Below are 19,846 nucleotides of genomic sequence, written 5' to 3'. Positions count from 1 at the left end.
GGGATGGTCAGGAGTTCACATACTTTTGACCAGATAGTGTAGGTGGGATGGTCAGGAGTTCACATACATTTGACCAGATAGTGTAGGTGGGATGGTCAGGTGTTCACGTACTTTTGACCAGATAGTGTAGGTGGGATGGTCAGGAGTTCACATACATTTGACCAGATAGTGTAGGTGGGATGGTCAGGAGTTCACATACATTTGACCAGATAGTGTAGGTGGGATAGTCAGGAGTTCACATACTTTTGACCAGATAGTGTAGGTGAGATGGTCAGGAGTTCATATACATTTGACCAGATAGTGTAGGTGGGATGGTCAGGTGTTTACATACTTTTGACCAGATAGTGTAGGTGGGATGGTCAGGTGTTCACATACTTTAGACCAGATAGTGCAGAATCTAGAGGAAGGTCTATGTAAAAAGATTATGGAATAAGAATAAGTTACCTTCTTTCCTCTTTTAAAAGTGCTGTACCAATCCCCTGGGGTTTCCTTGCTCCACGCTGCAATTTTAACCTAGTCAAAGACAAGAGCGGAAATCATATTGAGATTTTACTCATCGTATGTTGGGTTTGCAGTCATTTATAATTTCCGTCCTATAATATTTACTAAAGGATAACGAACTGAAGAAACAGATAATGACGGTAATAACATGAACACTACATTATTCGTGATTATTATAAATGATAAGCCGTCTTACACACGACCAAGTGCCACTTTAGTGGGGGAATCTGATCCGTGAAAACGGACCCGCCTCTCCGATCCTTAGAAAGATAGAACATGTCCTATCTTTCCACGGATCATGGACCGGACTCAGGCGGCACACACAGTCGTGTGCATTAGGGCTATGTGTGTTTTACACAAGGAACAATTTTTCCATTTTTGCAAATCGAAAAAATTGCATCCAATACACCGTAAAGGTTGTGGGTTGGACAATAGAAAGCAATGGCATCAATAAGACGATGGACGGTACAGTCATGCTTCATTTCCCACAAACTTATCATCATTGAGATAAAACATTCAGTTGCTAACCAAATGATGACCAGATCTATTCCATTCTGTCATTCATGAGTCCCGCCAGCAATATTCCTGTCACCAGCCATGTTATCTCTCAGGTCAAGTGGCAGGATCTCAACTCTTCAGGGCAATCTTACAACCCAAGTTTTGCCAATATGTAAAATCTGTAATAGTAAAAATGTAATTGGAGATATCAATCATATTTTAGTTATACTGACCGACTCAAACTTTTTGTCTGGATGCAGGCAAGTTTCTCCACCAGCTGTAAAATTGCAGAAGACCTTGAAAGCATCTCTGTTACAGCCTTGGTTAGGATCAATCCAGTATTCACCTAAGAAGATAGAAAATACACAAAACACTTTATATAACATATGTATCTATTTCATGCAATTTCTACTTCTTTCTCTCTTATTTTCACCACTCATTCATATAACGTCCCCTATAATTCTTTATATGACTTCTCCATATGTTTCCTTCTATTACTTCATATAAGCGCTCCCTATATCTCCTCCTCCTATTACTCCATATAACATCTCCCTATATCTCCTCCTATTACTACATATAACCTCTCCCTATATCTCCTCCTATTACTACATATATCCTCTGCCTATATCTCCTCCTATTACTCCATATAATCTCCCTATATCTCCTCCTATTACTACATATAACCTCTCCCTATATCTCCTCCTATTACTACATATAACCTCTCCTATATCTCCTCCTATTACTCCATATAACATCTCCCTATATCTCCTCCTATTACTACATATAACCTCTCCCTATATCTCCTCCTATTACTCCATATAACATCTCCCTATATCTCCTCCTATTACTCCATATAACATCTTCCTATATCTCCTCCTATTACTCCATATAACATCTCCCTATATCTCCTCCTATTACTCCATATAACATCTTCCTATATCTCCTGCTATTACTACATATAACCTTTCCCTATATCTCCTCCTATTACTCCATATAACCTCTCCCTATATCTCCTCCTATTACTCCATATAACCTCTCCCTATATCTCCTCCTATTACTCCATATATCCTCCCCCTATATCTCCTCCTATTACTACATATAACCTCTCCCTATATCTCCTCCTATTACTACATATAACATCTCCTATATCTCCTCCTATTACTCCATATATCCTCCCCCTATATCTCCGCCTATTACTACATATAACCTCTCCCTATATCTCCGCCTATTACTACATATAACCTCTCCCTATATCTCCTCCTATTACTCCATATAACATCTCCCTATATCTCCTCCTATTACTACATATAACATCTCCCTATATCTCCTCCTATTACTACATATAACATCTCCCTATATCTCCTCCTAGTACTCCATATAACCTCTCCCTATATCTCCTCCTAGTACTCCATATAACCTCTCCCTATATCTCCTCCTATTACTACATATATCCTCTCCCTATATCTCCTCCTATTACTCCATATATCATCTCCCTATATCTCCTCCTATTACTCCATATATCATCTCCCTATATCTCCTCCTATCACACCATATAACCTCTCCCTATATCTCCTCCTATTACTCTATATAACCTCTCCCTATATCTCCTCCTATTACTACATATACTCTCTCCATATATCTCCTCGTATTACTCCATATATCCTCTCCCTATATCTCCTCCTATTACTACATATAACCTCTCCCTATATCTCCTCCTATTACTCCATATAACCTCCCCCTATATCTCCTCCTATTACTCCATATAACCTCTCTCTATATCTCCTCCTAGTACTCCATATAACCTCTCCCTATATCTCCTCCTATTACTCCATATATCATCTCCCTATATCTCCTCCTATTACTCCATATATCATCTCCCTATATCTCCTCCTATTACTCCATATAACCTCTCCCTATATCTCCGCCTATTACTACATATAACCTCTCCTTACATCTCCTATTACTCTATATAACATCTCCCTATATATCCTATTACTCCATATAACCTCTCCCTATATCTCCTCCTATTACTACATATATCCTCTCCCTATATCTCCTATTGCTACATATAACCTCTCCCTATATCTCCTATTACTCCATATAACCTCTCCCTATATCTCCTCCTATTACTCCATATAACATCTCCCTATATCTCCTCCTATTACTACATATAACATCTCCCTATATCTCCTCCTATTACTCCATATAACCTCTCCCTATATCTCCTCCTAGTACTCCATATAACCTCTCCCTATATTTCCTCCTATTACTCCATATAACATCTCCCTATATCTCCTCCTATTACTCCATATAACCTCTCCCTATATCTCCTCCTATTACTCCATATAACAGCTCCCTATATCTCCTCCTATTACTCCATATAACATCTCCCTATATCTCCTCCTATTATGCCATATAACCTCTCCTTATATCTCCTTTTACTCCATATAACATCTCCCTATATCTCCTCTTATTACTACATATAACCTCTCCCTATATCTCCTCCTATTACTCCATATAACCTCTCCCTATATCTTCTCCTATTACTCCATATAACATCTCCCTATATCTCCTATTACTCCATATAACATCTCCCTATATCTCCTCCTATTACTCCATATATCCTCTCCCTATATCTCCTCCTATTACTCCATATAACATCTCCCTATATCTCCTCCTATTATGCCATATAACTTCTCCCTATATCTCCTCCTATTACTCCATATATCCTCTCCTTATATCTCCTCCTATTACTCCATATAACATCTCCCTATATCTCCTCCTATTACTCCATATAACCTCTCCCTATATCTCCTCCTATTACTCCATATAACCTCTCCCTATATCTTCTCCTATTACTCCATATAACATCTCCCTATGGCTGGGTTCGCACGACCTATTTTCAGACGAAAACGAGGCGTATAATGCCTCGTTTTACGTCTGAAAATAGGGCTACAATACGTCGGCAAACATCTGCCCATTCATTTGAATGGGTTTGCCGACGTATTGTGCAGACGACCTGTAATTTACGCGTCGTCGTTTGACAGCTGTCAAACGACGACGCGTAAATTGACTGCCTCGGCAAAGAAGTGCAGGGCACTTCTTTGCAACGTAATTTGAGCCGTTCTTCATTGAACTCAATGAAGAGCAGCTCAAGATTACAGGCGTCAAAGACGCCTCGCATAATACGAGGAGCTGCTTTTACGACTGAAACGAGGCAGCTGTTTTCTCCTGAAAACAGTCTGTCATTTCAGCCGTAAAAGCCAGCTAGTGTGTGAACATACCCTATATCTCCTCCTATTAGTACATATAACATCTCCATATATATCCTATTACTCCATATAACCTCTCCCTATATCTCCTATTACTCCATATAACCTCTCCCTATATCTCCTATTACTCCATATATCCTCTCCCTATATCTCCTATTACTCCATATATCCTCTCCCTATATCTCCCCATATTACTCCATATAGCATCTCCCTATATCTCTTCCTATTACTCCGTGTAACATCTCCTATATCTCCTATTACTCCATATAACATCTCCCTATATCTCCTCCTATTACTACATATAACATCTCCCTATATCTCCTCCTATTACTACATATAACCTACCCTATATCTCCTCCTATTACTCCATATAACATCTCCATATATACCCTATTACTCCATATACCCTCTCCCTATATCTGCTCCTATTACGCCATATATCCTCTCCCTATATCTCCTATTACTGCATATATCCTCTCCCTATATCTCTCCTATTACTCCATATAACCTCTCCCTATATCTCCCAATATTACTCCTTATAGCATCTCCCTATATCTCCTCCTATTACTCCATGTAACACCTCCCTATATCTCCTCCTATTACTCCATATATCCTCTCCCTATATCTCCTCCTATTACTACATATAACCTCCCCTATATCTCCTCCTAATACTCCATATATCCTCTCCCTATATCTCCTATTACTCCATATATTCTCTCCCTATATCTCCTCCTATTACGCCATATAACCTCTCCTTATATCTCCTCCTATTACTCCATATATCCTCTCCCTATATCTCTCCTATTACTCCATATAACCTCTCCCTATATCTCCCAATATTACTCCTTATAGCATCTCCCTATATCTCCTCCTATTACTCCATGTAACACCTCCCTATATCTCCTCCTATTACTCCATATATCCTCTCCATATATCTCCTCCTATTACTACATATAACCTCCCCTATATCTCCTCCTAATACTCCATATATCCTCTCCCTATATCTCCTATTACTCCATATATTCTCTCCCTATATCTCCTCCTATTACGCCATATAACCTCTCCTTATATCTCCTCCTATTACTCCATATATCCTCTCCCTATATCTCTCCTATTACTCCATATAACCTCTCCCCATATCTCCAAATATTACTCCTTATAGCATCTCCCTATATCTCCTCCTATTACTCCATGTAACACCTCCCTATATCTCCTCCTATTACTCCATATATCCTCTCCATATATCTCCTCCTATTACTACATATAACCTCCCCTATATCTCCTCCTAATACTCCATATATCCTCTCCATATATCTCCTATTACTCCCTATATCTCCTCCTAATACTCCATATATCCTCTCCCTATATCTCCTCCTAATACTCCATATATCCTCTCCCTATATCTCCTATTACTCCATATATTCTCTCCCTATATCTCCTCCTATTATGCCATATAACATCTCCCTATATCTCCTCCTATTACTCCATATAACCTCTCCTTATATCGCCTCATATTACTCCATATATCCTCTTCCTATATCTCCTCCTATTACTACATATAACATCTCCCTATATCTCCTCCTATTACTCCATATAACCTCTCCCTATATCTCCTCCTATTACTCCATATAACATCTCCCTATATCTCCTCCTATTACTCCATATAACCTCTCCCTATATCTCCCCATATTACTCCATATAGCATCTCCCTATATCTCCTCCTATTACTACATATATCCTCTCCCTATACAGTGAAGGAAATAAGTATTTGATCCCTTGCTGATTTTGTAAGTTTGCCCACTGTCAAAGACATGAACAGTCTAGAAATTTTAGGCTAGGTTAATTTTACCAGTGAAAGATAGATTATATAAAAAAAAATAAAAAAAAATCACATTGTCAAAATTACATATATTTATTTGCATTGTGCACAGAGAAATAAGTATTTGATCCCCTACCAACCATTAAGAGTTCAGCCTCCTCCAGACCAGTTACACGCTCCAAATCCACTTGGTGCCTGCATTAAAGACAGCTGTCTTACATGGTCACCGGTATAAAAGACTCCTGTCCACAGACTCAATTAGTCAGTCTGACTCTAACCTCTACAACATGGGCAAGACCAAAGAGCTTTCTAAGGATGTCAGGGACAAGATCATAGACCTGCACAAGGCTGGAATGGGCTACAAAACCATAATTACGACGCTGGGTGAGAAGGAGACAACTGTTGGTGCAATAGTAAGAAAATGGAAGACATATAAAATGACTGTCAATCGACATCGATCTGGGACTCCATGCAAAATCTCACCTCGTGGGGTATCCTTTATCCTGAGGAAGTTGAGAGCTCAGCCGAAAAACACCATGGGGGGAACTTGTTAATGATCTCAAGGCAGCTGGGACCACAGTCACCAAGAAAACCATTGGTAACACATTACGCCGTAATGGATTAAAATCCTGCAGTGCCCGCAAGGTCCCCCTGCTCAAGAAGGCACATGTACAGGCCCGGCTGAAGTTTGCAAATGAACATCTGGATGATTCTGAGACTGATTGGGAGAAGGTGCTGTGGTCAGATGAGACTAAAATTTAGCTCTTTGGCATTAACTCAACTCGCCGTGTTTGGAGGAAGAGAAATGCTGCCTATGACCCAAAGAACACCGTCCCCCTGTCAAGCATGGAGGTGGAAACATTATGTTTTGGGGGTGTTTCTCTGCTAAGGGCACAGGACTACTTCACCGCATCAATGGGAGAATGGATGGAGCCATGTACCGTCAAATCCTGAGTGACAACCTCCTTCCCTCCACCAGGACACTAAAAATGGCTCGTGGCTGGGTCTTCCAGCACGACAATGACCCGAAACATACAGTCAAGGCAACAAAGGAGTGGCTCAAAAAGAAGCACATTAAGGTCATGGAGTGGCCTAGCCAGTCTCCAGACCTTAATCCCATCGAAAACTTATGGAGGGAGCTGAAGATCCGAGTTGCCAAGCGACAGCCTCGAAATCTTAATGATTTACAGATGATCTGCAAAGAGGAGTGGGCCAAAATTCCATCTAACATGTGTGCAAACCTCATCATCAACTACAAAAAACGTCTGACTGCTGTGCTTGCCAACAAGGGTTTTGCCACCAAGTATTAAGTCTTGTTTGCCAAAGGGATCAAATACTTATTTCTCTGTGCCCAATGCAAATAAATATATATAATTTTGACAATTGGATTTTCTGTTTTTCTTTTTTTTATATAATCTATCTCTCACTGGTAAAATTAACCTAGCCTAAAAATTCTAGACTGTTCATGTCTTTGACAGTGGGCAAACTTACAAAATCAGCAAGGGATCAAATACTTATTTCCTTCACTGTATCTCCTATTACTACATATAACCTCCCCTATATCTCCTCCTATTACTCCATATAACCTGTCCCTATATCTCCTCCTGTTACTCCACTTAACATCCCTATATCTCCTCTTATTACTTCATATAACCTCTCACTATATCTACTCTTATTACTCCATATAACCTTTCCCTATATCTCTGCCTATTACTCCATATAACCTCTCCCTATATCTCCTCCTTTTACTTCATATATCCTCTCCCTATATCTTCTCCTATTACTCCATATAACATCTCCATATATCTCCTCCTATTACTACTTATAACCTCTCCCTATATCTCCTCCTATTACTCCATATAACCTCTTCCTATATCTCCTTCTATTACTCCATATAACCTCTCCCTATATCTCCTCCTATGACTTCATATAACCTCTCCCTATATCTCCTCCTATTACTCTATATAACCTCTCCTTATATCTCATCCTATTACTCCATATAACATCTCACTATATCTCCTCCCATTACTCCATATAAAATCTCCTTTTATCTCATCCTATTACTCCATATAACCTCTCCATATATCTCCTTCTATTACTGCATATAACCTCTCCATATATCCTTCTATTACTGCATATTACCTTTCCCTATATCTCCTCATATTACTCCATATAACCTCTCTCTATATCGCCTCCTATTATTCCATATAACCTATCCCTATAGCTCCTATTATTCCATATAACCTCTCCCTATATATCCTCCAATTATTCCTTCCAGTCTCTTTTACAGGACAGTATTTTGTACTTCTCACCGTCTTTGTATTCGGGATGACACATCTGGAGCTCTTTACATGTTCTTCCCGGGCTTTCTTTGGACCCCACAGGCCACCTCATCTCCTCTACCTCCACTTTCAGGGATCCTAATGTGGCATAAACTTCTTCCATGCCATCAGCCATATAATCTGTCATTCCCTCATCCGCCTGCTCTCCGTCAGAGTGGCGCCGCCTCTTTCTTGTGCCTTCATATGTGTCATATGGTAGTGGCTGTATGGTTTGTGCTGGACGACCCTGTTAGGAATAATACGGTTGAGACTGCCTTTACTTCCCATGTGTTTGGAGCATTTTTGTCCTATTTTTCCTTTGTTTAAACAACATTTATGGTTATGGGATGAACTTTTATTGGTGTATGGTTTGAAACCTACAAAAATGATATATAATATCCACATCACTCACAGGTGGTCCAGGAGCGCCGCTTTGTCCAGGGTCTCCTCTCATACCTATTGGTCCCTGAAGAAGAAGATCATCGATTAGCAGTAATAAGTCACATGATTTATCATTCTATTAACTGACTGGATAAAAACTGGATTTTAGATAATAATAGTGCTCTTTAATAGTACTTTATAGGACACCTTACAAAGCCATGCTGATCGACCTTTGGCTTTCAAATATTTCCTTTTAAATAAATATACATGACTTCTAAATCTACTTACAATAGGGCGTAGATTCCCACCTCATAGAGGTCGCCTTGTCGTGGCAGGTGGGCTCACACAATTTGATCAAAATGTGCACTAAGAACGTCCCTATTGTAAGTAGAATTAGCAGTAATGCATATTTATTTATATTTAGTGGCTTAGGTGGCATTAGTGTTCGCAGTGTGCTGTCGCCATTTTCTTGTGTGCTGTATAAATTTGCAGTCACAGGCGTTCTTTCACCTGTCTACACGTTTTGTTTCATTTTGTTGGACTGTGCTGTTCAAACTTTTGTGTTGTTTATGTGATTCATATATGTGGGGTTAGTGACTGCCTCCATTTTTGATCTTGCACTCCACCCATTCTGCCCTGGGTGATTTTAGTTTGTTTAATGCTGGTTCCTACCATCCCCAAGAATATGTAGGTTTAGTCCCAGTTCTGGGTGTATGTGCAGCGTAGGTTCCCACCTCATAGAGGTCGCCTTGTCGTGGCAGGTGGGCTCACACAATTTGATCAAAATGTGTGCTAAGAACCTCTCTTTTGTAAGTAGATTTAGCAGTGATGCATATTTATTTATATTTAGTGGCTTAGGTGACATTGTTGTTCGCAGTGTGCTGTCGCCATTTTCTTGCGTGCTGTATAAATTTGCACTTACAGGCGTTCTTGCACCTGTATACACGTTTTATTTCATTTTCTTGGAATGTGCTGTTTAACCTTTTGTGTTGTTTATGTATTCACCTGCCGACACCAAGGGAGTCCCGTAACATAGAGACACATGCTATGGGGTGCATGGCTAACCTGATGTTATTTTCTTTTTGGATTTGTGAACCTTAACCTGACTGTTCTTCCTCAAACTTAACCTTACATCTACTATATCCATTAAATATATTTTACGTTATTGGGAAAATATTTCCTTTATCATATATAAGATATTCTATAATTTTTTGCACTAAAGAAAACTTACCGGTGCACCTTTGGATCCTTTTTGCCCTCCAGACCCCTGAAAACCAATTAAAAAGTTACTAAAATAATTTTATATAAGCCTAGCTCTCTATTACAACTATACTGATTTACGACAGTCATTGAAACAATGAAAGGAATATTACCGAAAGGCCACTTGGTCCAGGAGGCCCATTTGCCCCAGCAGACCCCACGAAACCCTGAATAAATGAAGTGGAGTAAGTTAATATCTCATACAGCTGTGTAGGAAAGTAGATATATCTACTGGTAATATTATCATGAAGTAATACTTACTGGATCTCCCTTAGGTCCTTGTACACCTTGGATTCCAGCTGGTCCTCTGTCTCCTTTCTCGCCCATTTCTCCTGGAGGTCCTATCAGTCCAATAAGTCCAGCATGGCCCTTAAGTAATGAAACCGTGTTAAAGGGATTGTCTGCTTTAAAAACGAATTTTAAATCACTTATTAGGCAATTGTTAGTCACTAAAGGAAGGTTCATCGTTCAGGATCCTAATCTATTAGCCATAGGGGAGTGTGGCTACAAACAGCATCTTTCGCTCTGGAGGACCTGGCACGTTTGTGCATTATGGACGGCCCATTGATTTAATGAGCACTGTGTAATACTTAATCTCCCCTGCAATGGCGCTGCTGAGGGACTTTCTGCCAGGTACCCTCACAGTTTAGGCTAGGTTCACACTGCATTTTTGTCTTCAGTTTAACGTATACTTCAGGAAAAGCATTCTAACATAGTCTGGAAACGGAGGCTGTGACGGATGCCTATCCGTGGCATCTGTCACCCATAGACTAATATGGGATCCGTTTAACAGATACATTGTGAGCTTTTTATTGTCGTATCCTTTCAACGGATGCCATTATAGCCAATAGGTGACAAATGCCAACGTTCGCATCTTTTTAATGAATACGTCACGAAAAGCTCATGAGGTACCCATTAAATGGAAGCCTGTGACGGATACCCTACCTTGTATACCGGCTGGAGGGAGGCCAAAAGCACACCCTTTTAGCCTCCGTCTGACTAATGGACCCCAATAAAGATTGTTAGCGTGTACGATAGAAGTTTTTCCGATGTACATTATAAACATAGGGTGAAAAAACGCAGTGTGGACCCAGCCTTACAGCTGATCACTGGGGTTCTAAGAAGCAGGTCACTGTGGAAAAAAGGGATTGTCCAAAACAGAGCACCCCTTTAACATCAATGGTACATGAATGCTAAGGAATTAACCTTACCTTGTCACCTTTGCTTCCTGAATCACCTTTAAGGCCAGGCAGACCCGCAGGACCCTATAGAGACAAAATATTATAAATTTGCAAAGATAATTCTTGTGGCAAAAATTATTCCAACAACCAGTACGTGGGGAGATCTTAAACTTTTTTTTCCAATAAGAAATTATTTTAATATTAAGATAGGGTTCATTGATCCCTACCACTTTCATACCATGTATTGTCATATACATGTGTAATTGCCCCTCCACACGCTACATTTCTGTCTTTAGTACTTACCGTAGGTCCAGGAGGTCCTGTTTGACCAGGTGGCCCCAATAATCCTGGTTCACCCTTGTTAAAAAGAAATGTGCAAGATATTAAATGCGTTCATATTATTGAAGAGCATTTCCCACCAAATATTTGAGTGACCACTTACCGCAGGTCCTGGAATGCCCCTCATACCCTCCGATCCCGGTTTCCCAGGTGATCCTTGTGCCCCCGCTGGTCCAGTCCTTCCAGAAGGTCCTTCTGTGCCAGGCTCTCCCTAGTATACATTTGCATATAGATTGATATAACAGTTTGCTATGTTGTATAATAATTTTTTTTGTTGTGATCTATTCGTACCTTAGTTCCTTTTTCACCTTGTCGGCCTTCTTTACCCGCTGGTCCGACTTGGCCCTAATAAAATAAGAGAACATGTAAATTCAGCATGTTCCAGCAGGAGATGGCAACATCAACAGTAAAGACTCCTGTACTTACCCTTCTACCTGGTGGACCAGTTGGTCCAGGCTCTCCTTGAGTTCCAGTTGATCCCTGTAGCGAGGGAAGTATGAGAATGTAACATTGATTTTCAAATAGTTATACTGCCCTTCTATGACTAACACTACCTCCCAGTGGCTCGTTTTTAGAGTAAATTCTACACAAATCAAAATTGGGTCCAAACCTCCCAAAAGATTCGAAAGCTAGAAAAGAGGTTCGCAGAGAATGAATCGTGGCAAAATGGTGGCCACCGGCAAGCACCGGCCGCCATTTTACCAATTTGAAAAAGGTTTACTTCCCCATAAAGCCTTGCAGACAGACTTCCTAAAATCTATTGCGGTTATCCCTCCCTTTACCCATAAATGCTGCTCCCACTTTGACATTACATGCTGGCTTGGCGTTAAAGAGGTTAAAAAATGGGTTGGCTTTAACTCGGATAAAATCCTAGAAGAGGCAACCCTGCTTTTATTGGTTAACAATGTACTGTAATGACGGAGCATACGTTTTAATGGATGCCATATGTTGTAATTAAAGGGGTTGGTTGTCCTAGTTTCATATACCCTATTAAGGAATTTTTAGTTAATAGAGGGGGTTCCTCTGTTCAGGATCCTTATCTCTTAGCCAGAGTGAAGAGCAGTTACAAAGCGCGTCTCTCCTGTCCTATCCTGCATTACACAAACAACCCATTGATTTGAAAAGGCACTATGTAATTCTTAATTTGCCCTGTGGCGGCACTGCAGGGAAATGAAACACCTACTGCCATATTTCACTGCAGATTACAGCTGATCACTGGGGATCCAGCAAAGGGGCACTTTGTAATCAACTTATTGTCAAGGGACCATTCTTTATAAATTTAAAGCCTAATTCAGATGGGTGTATTTCAAGTGTTTATCTGGTCATATTCTGGATTCCCAGATCCTCCGAGTGTCTAATGAACAGAATTTACAGCACCATAGATTCCTAATGGTGTTTTAATTCTGGTTCAGTAGAACCGTGGCGGTCCTGGTGTTAAACCCGGGTACCATATCTGAATGAGGCCTCCGAGTGAGAAGACATTCTCCTGTATTAATTAGCATTTCACATCACAGAATTTGCCATGGCTCTCTCCATTCATTTCTATGGGATTTAGGGTATGTTCACACGCACTGTTTTCAGACGTAATTCAGGCGTTTTATGCCTCGAATTACGCCTGAAAAAACTGCTCCATTACGCCTACAAACATCCTCCCATTGCTTTCAATGGGTTTTACGAAGTTCTGTTTCCACGAGGTATTATTTTACGCTTCGCTGTCAAAAGACGGCGCGTAAAAAGACGCCCACGAAAAAGAAGTGCATGTCACTTCTTGGGAAGTTTTTGGAGCCGTTTTTCATTGACTCCATTGAAAAACAGCTCCAATAATGTCCGTAAAATACGCAGCGAAAAACGAGAGTTGCTACAAAAACATCTGAAAATCTCTGTATTTTCAGACGTATTTTGTTAAGCCGTGTGATCATACCCTAACAGAAACAGCCAAGCAAGCATACCAGAGGTGGGACCCGCACCTACCATTCATTTATGGCATATCCTGAGGATTTGCCATAAATGCCTGTGATGGGTATAACTCTTCAAGACTATCATCAAATAGGGTGAAATAAATTGGTGCTTACTACGTCTTAAGAATCAATACCAATCCAGTGTGTCTCATACTCACGGGATTACCACCGTCTCCAGCATCTCCCTTTTCTCCAGGTACTCCATCAACTCCCTGAAAATAAAGTCATTATTAGTAAAAACATACATTATTATACATTTATAACCATAAAGAATTCCATAACATCTTACCGGAACTCCAGCTTCTCCACGTGGTCCTGGGTCTCCAGGAAAACCAATAGAACCCTACAAGGAATACATTTTTACATCAATTCGAGACAACCATCATCATCCTCCAACAAATTCACGGCTTTACCTAAGGTTTCATTTACAGAAGCTAATACTTATTTCTAATGTAGGTTGAATGGATTGTCCTTTTATGACTGTGTAACTATTTACTGCATTTTTGTGATATTTTCCACTGCCCAATATTGTGTAGAAAGTGAAAAGTTGTGTGGCGACTAATTTAGGCATATATAGTAAAAAAAATGTTCAAGAAAATTATGTTGGGGGGAGCACACCAAGTTGTCCTATCAAGTTCTTCATGATTCCCACCACAGATCTATTACAATACCATCACAATTACTGTGTGGTTCCTTGGAGCATCTCACCATGTTTCCTTTTGATCCATCTTCTCCTGGACGTCCCTTTTTACCTGGTGTACCAGCCGAACCAGATGGTCCCGATTCTCCCTTTTCACCAGAATCAGCTTTACTTCCCTGGAAAAAGATTAATTTTTTGAGATGTTGTATTGAAAATTTCTTTATTATTATCACACTCGAAATAGTTATATAGTGTGATCCGTTGATTGCGGCCCATTATCCACAACTTTTTTTTTTAACTATCTCAGTGATATGCCAGACCAGTGTGGTATGTTGATGGTCAGATTATTTTTACGAACAATCCGATGTACACTTGATTGGCCACATTGTGGCCGATCCTGATTTTAAGCTTATGTACAGTTTTAATTCAGAGTAGATAAACTGTGGTCTACAAACCAAATCAATTCCCATCACCCAGGATTTTTTGCCTTGATTATTGCCCCCCCTTTATTTATTATCTTACCCTTCTATGAACTTGCTGTTAAATATGCCATGTTTCTAATTTACTTACTGTATGTATGAGATTTACGTAATTGTACGGTGTGCAAAATTAGGTCATCCAATATGCCCTTGTAGTAATAATGGCAGGAGATGCCATGATGATTAAAGTATAGTGCTGGGGTGAACACTGAAAATTGAGGGCCACTATGCATAAACAGTGTAAGGCCCTGTTCACACTGCAGAATTTTTCTGCCACAAAATTCCGCCTCTCATTCATTTCAATGGGTGTCGGACACTTCTTTTTCACGCTAGCTGAAATAATCAGCTAGCAGGAAAAAGAAGCGTCTGGCCCGATCTTTGGGCGGATTCCGTCTGAACCTACCATTGAAGTCAATGGGAGGAGGAATAATTCCGGGGCGGATTTTGTGGCGGTGCCCCTTTTCATTACTAAGCCTGCAAATTACATCTCACAATAAAAAGGAATCCGTTTCTCCCCCAAAAAAGATGGATAGTCATAATATCTTCTACAGTCTAGGGTAATAAAGGAGTTAATGGTAACATCCATTGTGATCAGGGGCATGAAAGGGGCTTATGGTTACATCCCTGTTGGTCATGGACAGTGAAGTTGTGAATAGTAACATCCCAGGGGGTCTAGGACAGCGAAGGGATTAATGATAACATTCCTGGTGGGCTAGGGCATGGAACGGTCAGTAATAACATTGTCTCACTGGGATGAAGCAGTGTCTGTGTAATGTATCAGACACCTGTGGAGGGTGTGAGCAGGAGAAGGGGATAATAGGAATACTTGTCCTAAGTGGACCCCCTGCCCCATCTGGGTCCCCGTGCCAATGAACAGGTTTCAGAGGCTATATATCCAGCCCTGGTATTGTGGACTGATGGACAAGGATGATGGTGAAGCTTGACCAACTTATGAGTGAACTAATTGGGTAGACAATAGATTGTTACAATGACTACTATGTTATGGACCCAATTGGCCATTAATGAGGGTCTATGGAAGAATGGATGAACATTTAAGAGACATCAAGTTGTGTATGTGACCCGTATAATTCTAGACATTATACACGATGTTCTTTCATCATAATTATCTTCTTCATTACTCACTGGGGGACCTGGTTCTCCTGGTTGTCCTGGATCTCCAGCTTCTCCGGACTCTCCCTGTAAAATCAGAATTGTTTTGAAACATCTAGAATCATTTCCCATATATTTCTAAAGAATTGGTCAGATAGTTAAAATTATCTAGTACAATCATCTATAAAAACGATCCAATAGTACTACTAAGTGGACATCATAGATTGGAATATGTCGGACAAATGTCGGAATTTGATGGACATATGTCTTTTTTTGACCATACTAACTATGTAACTATGTATTATGTTGGATATACATAGATGGTAAAGCCTGTCATGAATTACGGGAAGGTTCTTCAGATCCATGTACTGTTAGATACGCTCATCTAGAATACGTAGCTAAACTTTTTGAAGGGCTATGCAATTTGGATTTTGAGGACTGTTTCTATCAACTAAGTCTAAAGAAGTGTGGATGTTCTTTATGGAGCATTGTGTGAATTATTCCATATTATGTTTCTCTGTAGATTTCATCCAATGTCTCTAAACAATCCTATACACATTTTCTGTTTTGCACAGGTTTGCTCCAATGATAAACTTCAACCCACCTTTTCTCCTACAGCTCCTGGCTGTCCCACACCACCTGGATTTCCTTGGGGACCCTGAAAAATGTAAAAAGATAGTCAAGACTGGACTAATTCAGTTTTGGTGTTCCTCTAAAGCTGAAAAATACTTACATCACCACCGCTGGGTCCCATAGGACCTCTTGGACCTCCTGTTCCATGGGGACCCTGCAATCATACATTTATGTTACAATGTTGTTGACTCATTTGACCAGTTTACTGATTCTATATGTTTTATTAGATGTACCATTGGTCCAACATGTCCACTTTCTCCTTTCTCTCCGGGAGGTCCAGGCATACCCTAATAATAGAGAAAATTATTATTAGATGAGAATGACTCCATAGTTTCCTCCATAAATCATTAATTTTCTCTGAGTAACCATTAATGGTCTCTATGTAGATGGTCATTTAAATATAAGACACCTTAAAGAGGTTTTCTGACTTGAACAAGTCCTTGATAGATAGCAGGTCCCTTGGAGAAAAGCTTATAGTGGGGAGAGCAGTGTTTTTTCTGAAAAATTGAAGCTTTGCATACAGAGCATGGGTGTCCTTTGCTATCAATGAACCTTGGTGGTGCCTCAGAGTTGTTGGCTGTGCTTGACATGACCCTCGGCTCAAGCTAATAAAGGAGAATCCCAATTAAGGGTCCTCTTCTCTAACAAATCAATATACTCCTCTAGGACATATGGAAATGCACTGTTGATTTTCTTAATTTTTTTTAGTCAGAAGACAATTTTATATAAAATAATGTTGCACAGTAGAAGAGCATCAACATTAATGGGAAGAGCTGCCCAATGCATTGGTTCGACCCTCATGGTTTTGCATGAGTATTAAAGTTGGTCAGCTTAAGGCCATTAAGTCATCCATTGAGCCTGAAAGGGTCCAATGTGACTATGCAGTCATATTATATGGTGATGTTTCCCTATAGTCCTATCATATGGCATTTTAGATGACCACGTCCAAATTGCATGGAGTTACTTTTCAAGGCACATACAGTGGAAATGTTTCACTTACTTGCAGCCCCCTTGGGCCACCTACACCAGGAAACCCTCTTTGACCTTCATCTCCCTTTTGTCCATTCATTCCTGATTGACCTCTACGCCCCGGTTCTCCATCTTGGCCCTATGCAAAGCAATAAGATGAATGAATCTTCATTTTCAACCATTTTCATTCGAAGGAGCATGTATAGATATTTAAAAAGACGTCCAAGAGGCCTCTCATTTTTTTTAATTAGTCTGGTCCAATCCTGTTGCAGTGACTGAATTATAATTAAGGCATGTTTAAGAATTATGGGATTTCCCAATACAATACTTACTGCTTGACCCGGGTGTCCTATTGGACCTTGGATGCCAGTTGCTCCTGCAGGTCCCTATAAAAAAAAATACATAATGTATAGATAATATGTCGATTTATAATTCCAGAATCTTTTATGCGTACATCCTTAAAGGAGTTGTCCAGTTTAAAAATAAAACACTTTCAGATAACCTGTTACGAAATTCGGAGTTAAATGGACACTAACTTTTCAAATAACTTCTGCTAATCTAATAGTATATATGATATATATCAACTTTGTCATTTAGTTACTGTTAAAATGTAGTTATTTTATCCATGCAAATTCTGTGTGAAATTACTGCCAGTAGGTGTCTCCCTTCCTGTATTCTGCTGTTTACCCCCTGTTATCAAGCAAAATCCGTCTCTAGTTACAGATCAGAGGAGACGGACTGCAGGGAGTGGTGGTGTATCTCTTCACAGCCTTCCCATAGAAGTCTATGGAGAGGGGAGGGGTGGAGGGAGCAGGGAGAGAGAAAGGGAGAGAGTCTCAAACACGCACACGCGCACACACACACACACACACACACACACACACACACACACACACACACACACACACACATGCTGCCCATAGAAGTCTATGGAGAGGGGAGCAGGGAGAGAGATAGACATAGATACGCTGCACAAAATAGTCTATGGAGAGAGTAGGGGATAGCAAGAGGAGGGGGCAGAGAGAGGAAGACACAGGCACACTGCCTATAGAAGTCTATGGAGAAGGGAGGGGGGAGCAGAGAGACACACAGAAGTGCTGCAGCTTCTGGTAAAAGTTACATGTCACCCTAGTGCTGTATTCTCAGCTACACTGCTCATTACTGCTGTATAATGTCCTCTATGCTGCTGCAGCTGCTATACATATATATGTGATAAATAGAGATAGGAGAGCAGAAGTCTCCTCTTCTATGTGTGCAGTGTATAGAAGACATGATAATAGATAGTCTCTGTCCACTAGCGAAAAAAACAACTGAGAATGAGAGATAGAGCCTGTAGAGGGGAAAACTGCTAAAAAAAATGCAGAAGATGAGTCATATAATGGCCAGAAATAGTTTTATTCCTCATGTACACATATATGACCGCTTATTCTGAAAAGTCACCCGAAAAGTTAGGTACGCTTTAATAGAAAGGGTCCTCTGTTCAGGATCCCTATCTCCTGGCCAGAGTGGAGAGTGGCTATAAAGAGCGTCTCTCGCTCGGGAAGAGCTGTCCTGTCCTGCTCTACCCAGACAACCCATCCATTCGAATGGCCACTGTGTAATGCTTAATGTTCCGTGTGGTGGTGTTGCAGAGAAATTAAACACTTACTGCCAGGTTTCCCCTCAGATTACAGCTGATCACTGAGATTCCTAGCAGCAGGACACATTGTGATCAGCTTATTGTCAAGGAATCCTGTGAATCAACTAGGGATTGTCCAAAGCGGACAACCTCTTTAAGTTTAAAGGCCAGGGAATTTTGGGAATTTGGGAATTTTTTTATTTTATTACATTTATTTATTTTGTGTTTTTAAACCGTTTACATTTCGTTTTATTAAAAAAATCATTCTAATTTTTATGATACAGCTTCTATTTATACCTGTAACCATAAAAGCTGTGTCGTTCTCTCTTAGCCAATTTTGTCAGTTCAGGCAAACTGACGGATCAGCTGAGAGCAGGTCCTACATGTTTCTGACACACAGGATCCAACTAATATCGATTAGTGTGATTGATATTAGCTGGATCCTGTGAGTCAGACACGTAGGACCTGCCTTTAGTTGAACTGACAGATTAGACTGAGGCAGTACTATACAGCTTCTATGTATACAGGATACATAGAAGCTGTATCGTAAAAAGTAAAACTATTTTCTAACTAAAGTAAGTTTGAAAGTTTCTTAAAAACACGAAACACATCCCTTTAATAAAAAATAAAAACATTGCTTCCAAAGGTGTACATAGCCTTAAAAGTCTAAGATTCTCCTGCATACCACGTCCACTATGCTCCAATTCCGCTTATCTGTAGCTTCTCTTGATATTCTTCTATAACCTCTTGGAAAACCCTTATTTGGAAAACTGTTTTTTTGCATCTACTGTGACTCCAGCGTTTCCTCCACTAGAATATAAACCATTTTTTTCCAGATTTTGGAAAACTAGTATACACATGTATACT

At 40.1% G+C, this 19,846-nt stretch overlaps 1 protein-coding gene across 2 annotated transcripts in view; it reads right to left on the bottom strand.

The window, feature by feature from the left end:
- The window catches only part of COL5A3 (collagen type V alpha 3 chain), a 202,949-nt gene that overhangs the window by 10,857 nt on the left and 172,246 nt on the right, over positions 1 to 19,846 (bottom strand). For both annotated transcript variants that reach the window (XM_075858954.1, XM_075858956.1), the window contains 21 exons: positions 17,694 to 17,747; positions 17,393 to 17,500; positions 16,626 to 16,679; positions 16,493 to 16,546; positions 16,364 to 16,417; positions 15,793 to 15,846; positions 14,239 to 14,346; positions 13,820 to 13,873; positions 13,689 to 13,742; positions 11,999 to 12,052; positions 11,864 to 11,917; positions 11,676 to 11,783; positions 11,537 to 11,590; positions 11,264 to 11,317; positions 10,314 to 10,421; positions 10,166 to 10,219; positions 10,024 to 10,059; positions 8,824 to 8,877; positions 8,403 to 8,658; positions 1,233 to 1,345; positions 445 to 513 (listed from right to left, as the gene is read on the bottom strand). In XM_075858954.1, the coding sequence (XP_075715069.1) occupies positions 445 to 513; positions 1,233 to 1,345; positions 8,403 to 8,658; positions 8,824 to 8,877; positions 10,024 to 10,059; positions 10,166 to 10,219; positions 10,314 to 10,421; positions 11,264 to 11,317; positions 11,537 to 11,590; positions 11,676 to 11,783; positions 11,864 to 11,917; positions 11,999 to 12,052; positions 13,689 to 13,742; positions 13,820 to 13,873; positions 14,239 to 14,346; positions 15,793 to 15,846; positions 16,364 to 16,417; positions 16,493 to 16,546; positions 16,626 to 16,679; positions 17,393 to 17,500; positions 17,694 to 17,747 (1,608 nt within the window). The remainder of the gene's footprint in view (positions 1 to 444; positions 514 to 1,232; positions 1,346 to 8,402; positions 8,659 to 8,823; positions 8,878 to 10,023; positions 10,060 to 10,165; positions 10,220 to 10,313; positions 10,422 to 11,263; positions 11,318 to 11,536; positions 11,591 to 11,675; positions 11,784 to 11,863; positions 11,918 to 11,998; positions 12,053 to 13,688; positions 13,743 to 13,819; positions 13,874 to 14,238; positions 14,347 to 15,792; positions 15,847 to 16,363; positions 16,418 to 16,492; positions 16,547 to 16,625; positions 16,680 to 17,392; positions 17,501 to 17,693; positions 17,748 to 19,846) is intronic.

Source organism: Rhinoderma darwinii, chromosome 3, assembly GCF_050947455.1.
Source record: "Rhinoderma darwinii isolate aRhiDar2 chromosome 3, aRhiDar2.hap1, whole genome shotgun sequence".
Classification (NCBI taxonomy): Eukaryota; Metazoa; Chordata; class Amphibia; order Anura; family Rhinodermatidae; genus Rhinoderma; species Rhinoderma darwinii.
The sequence above is the reverse complement of the archived record's forward strand: the minus strand, read 5'-3'. Positions and strand labels throughout refer to the sequence as shown.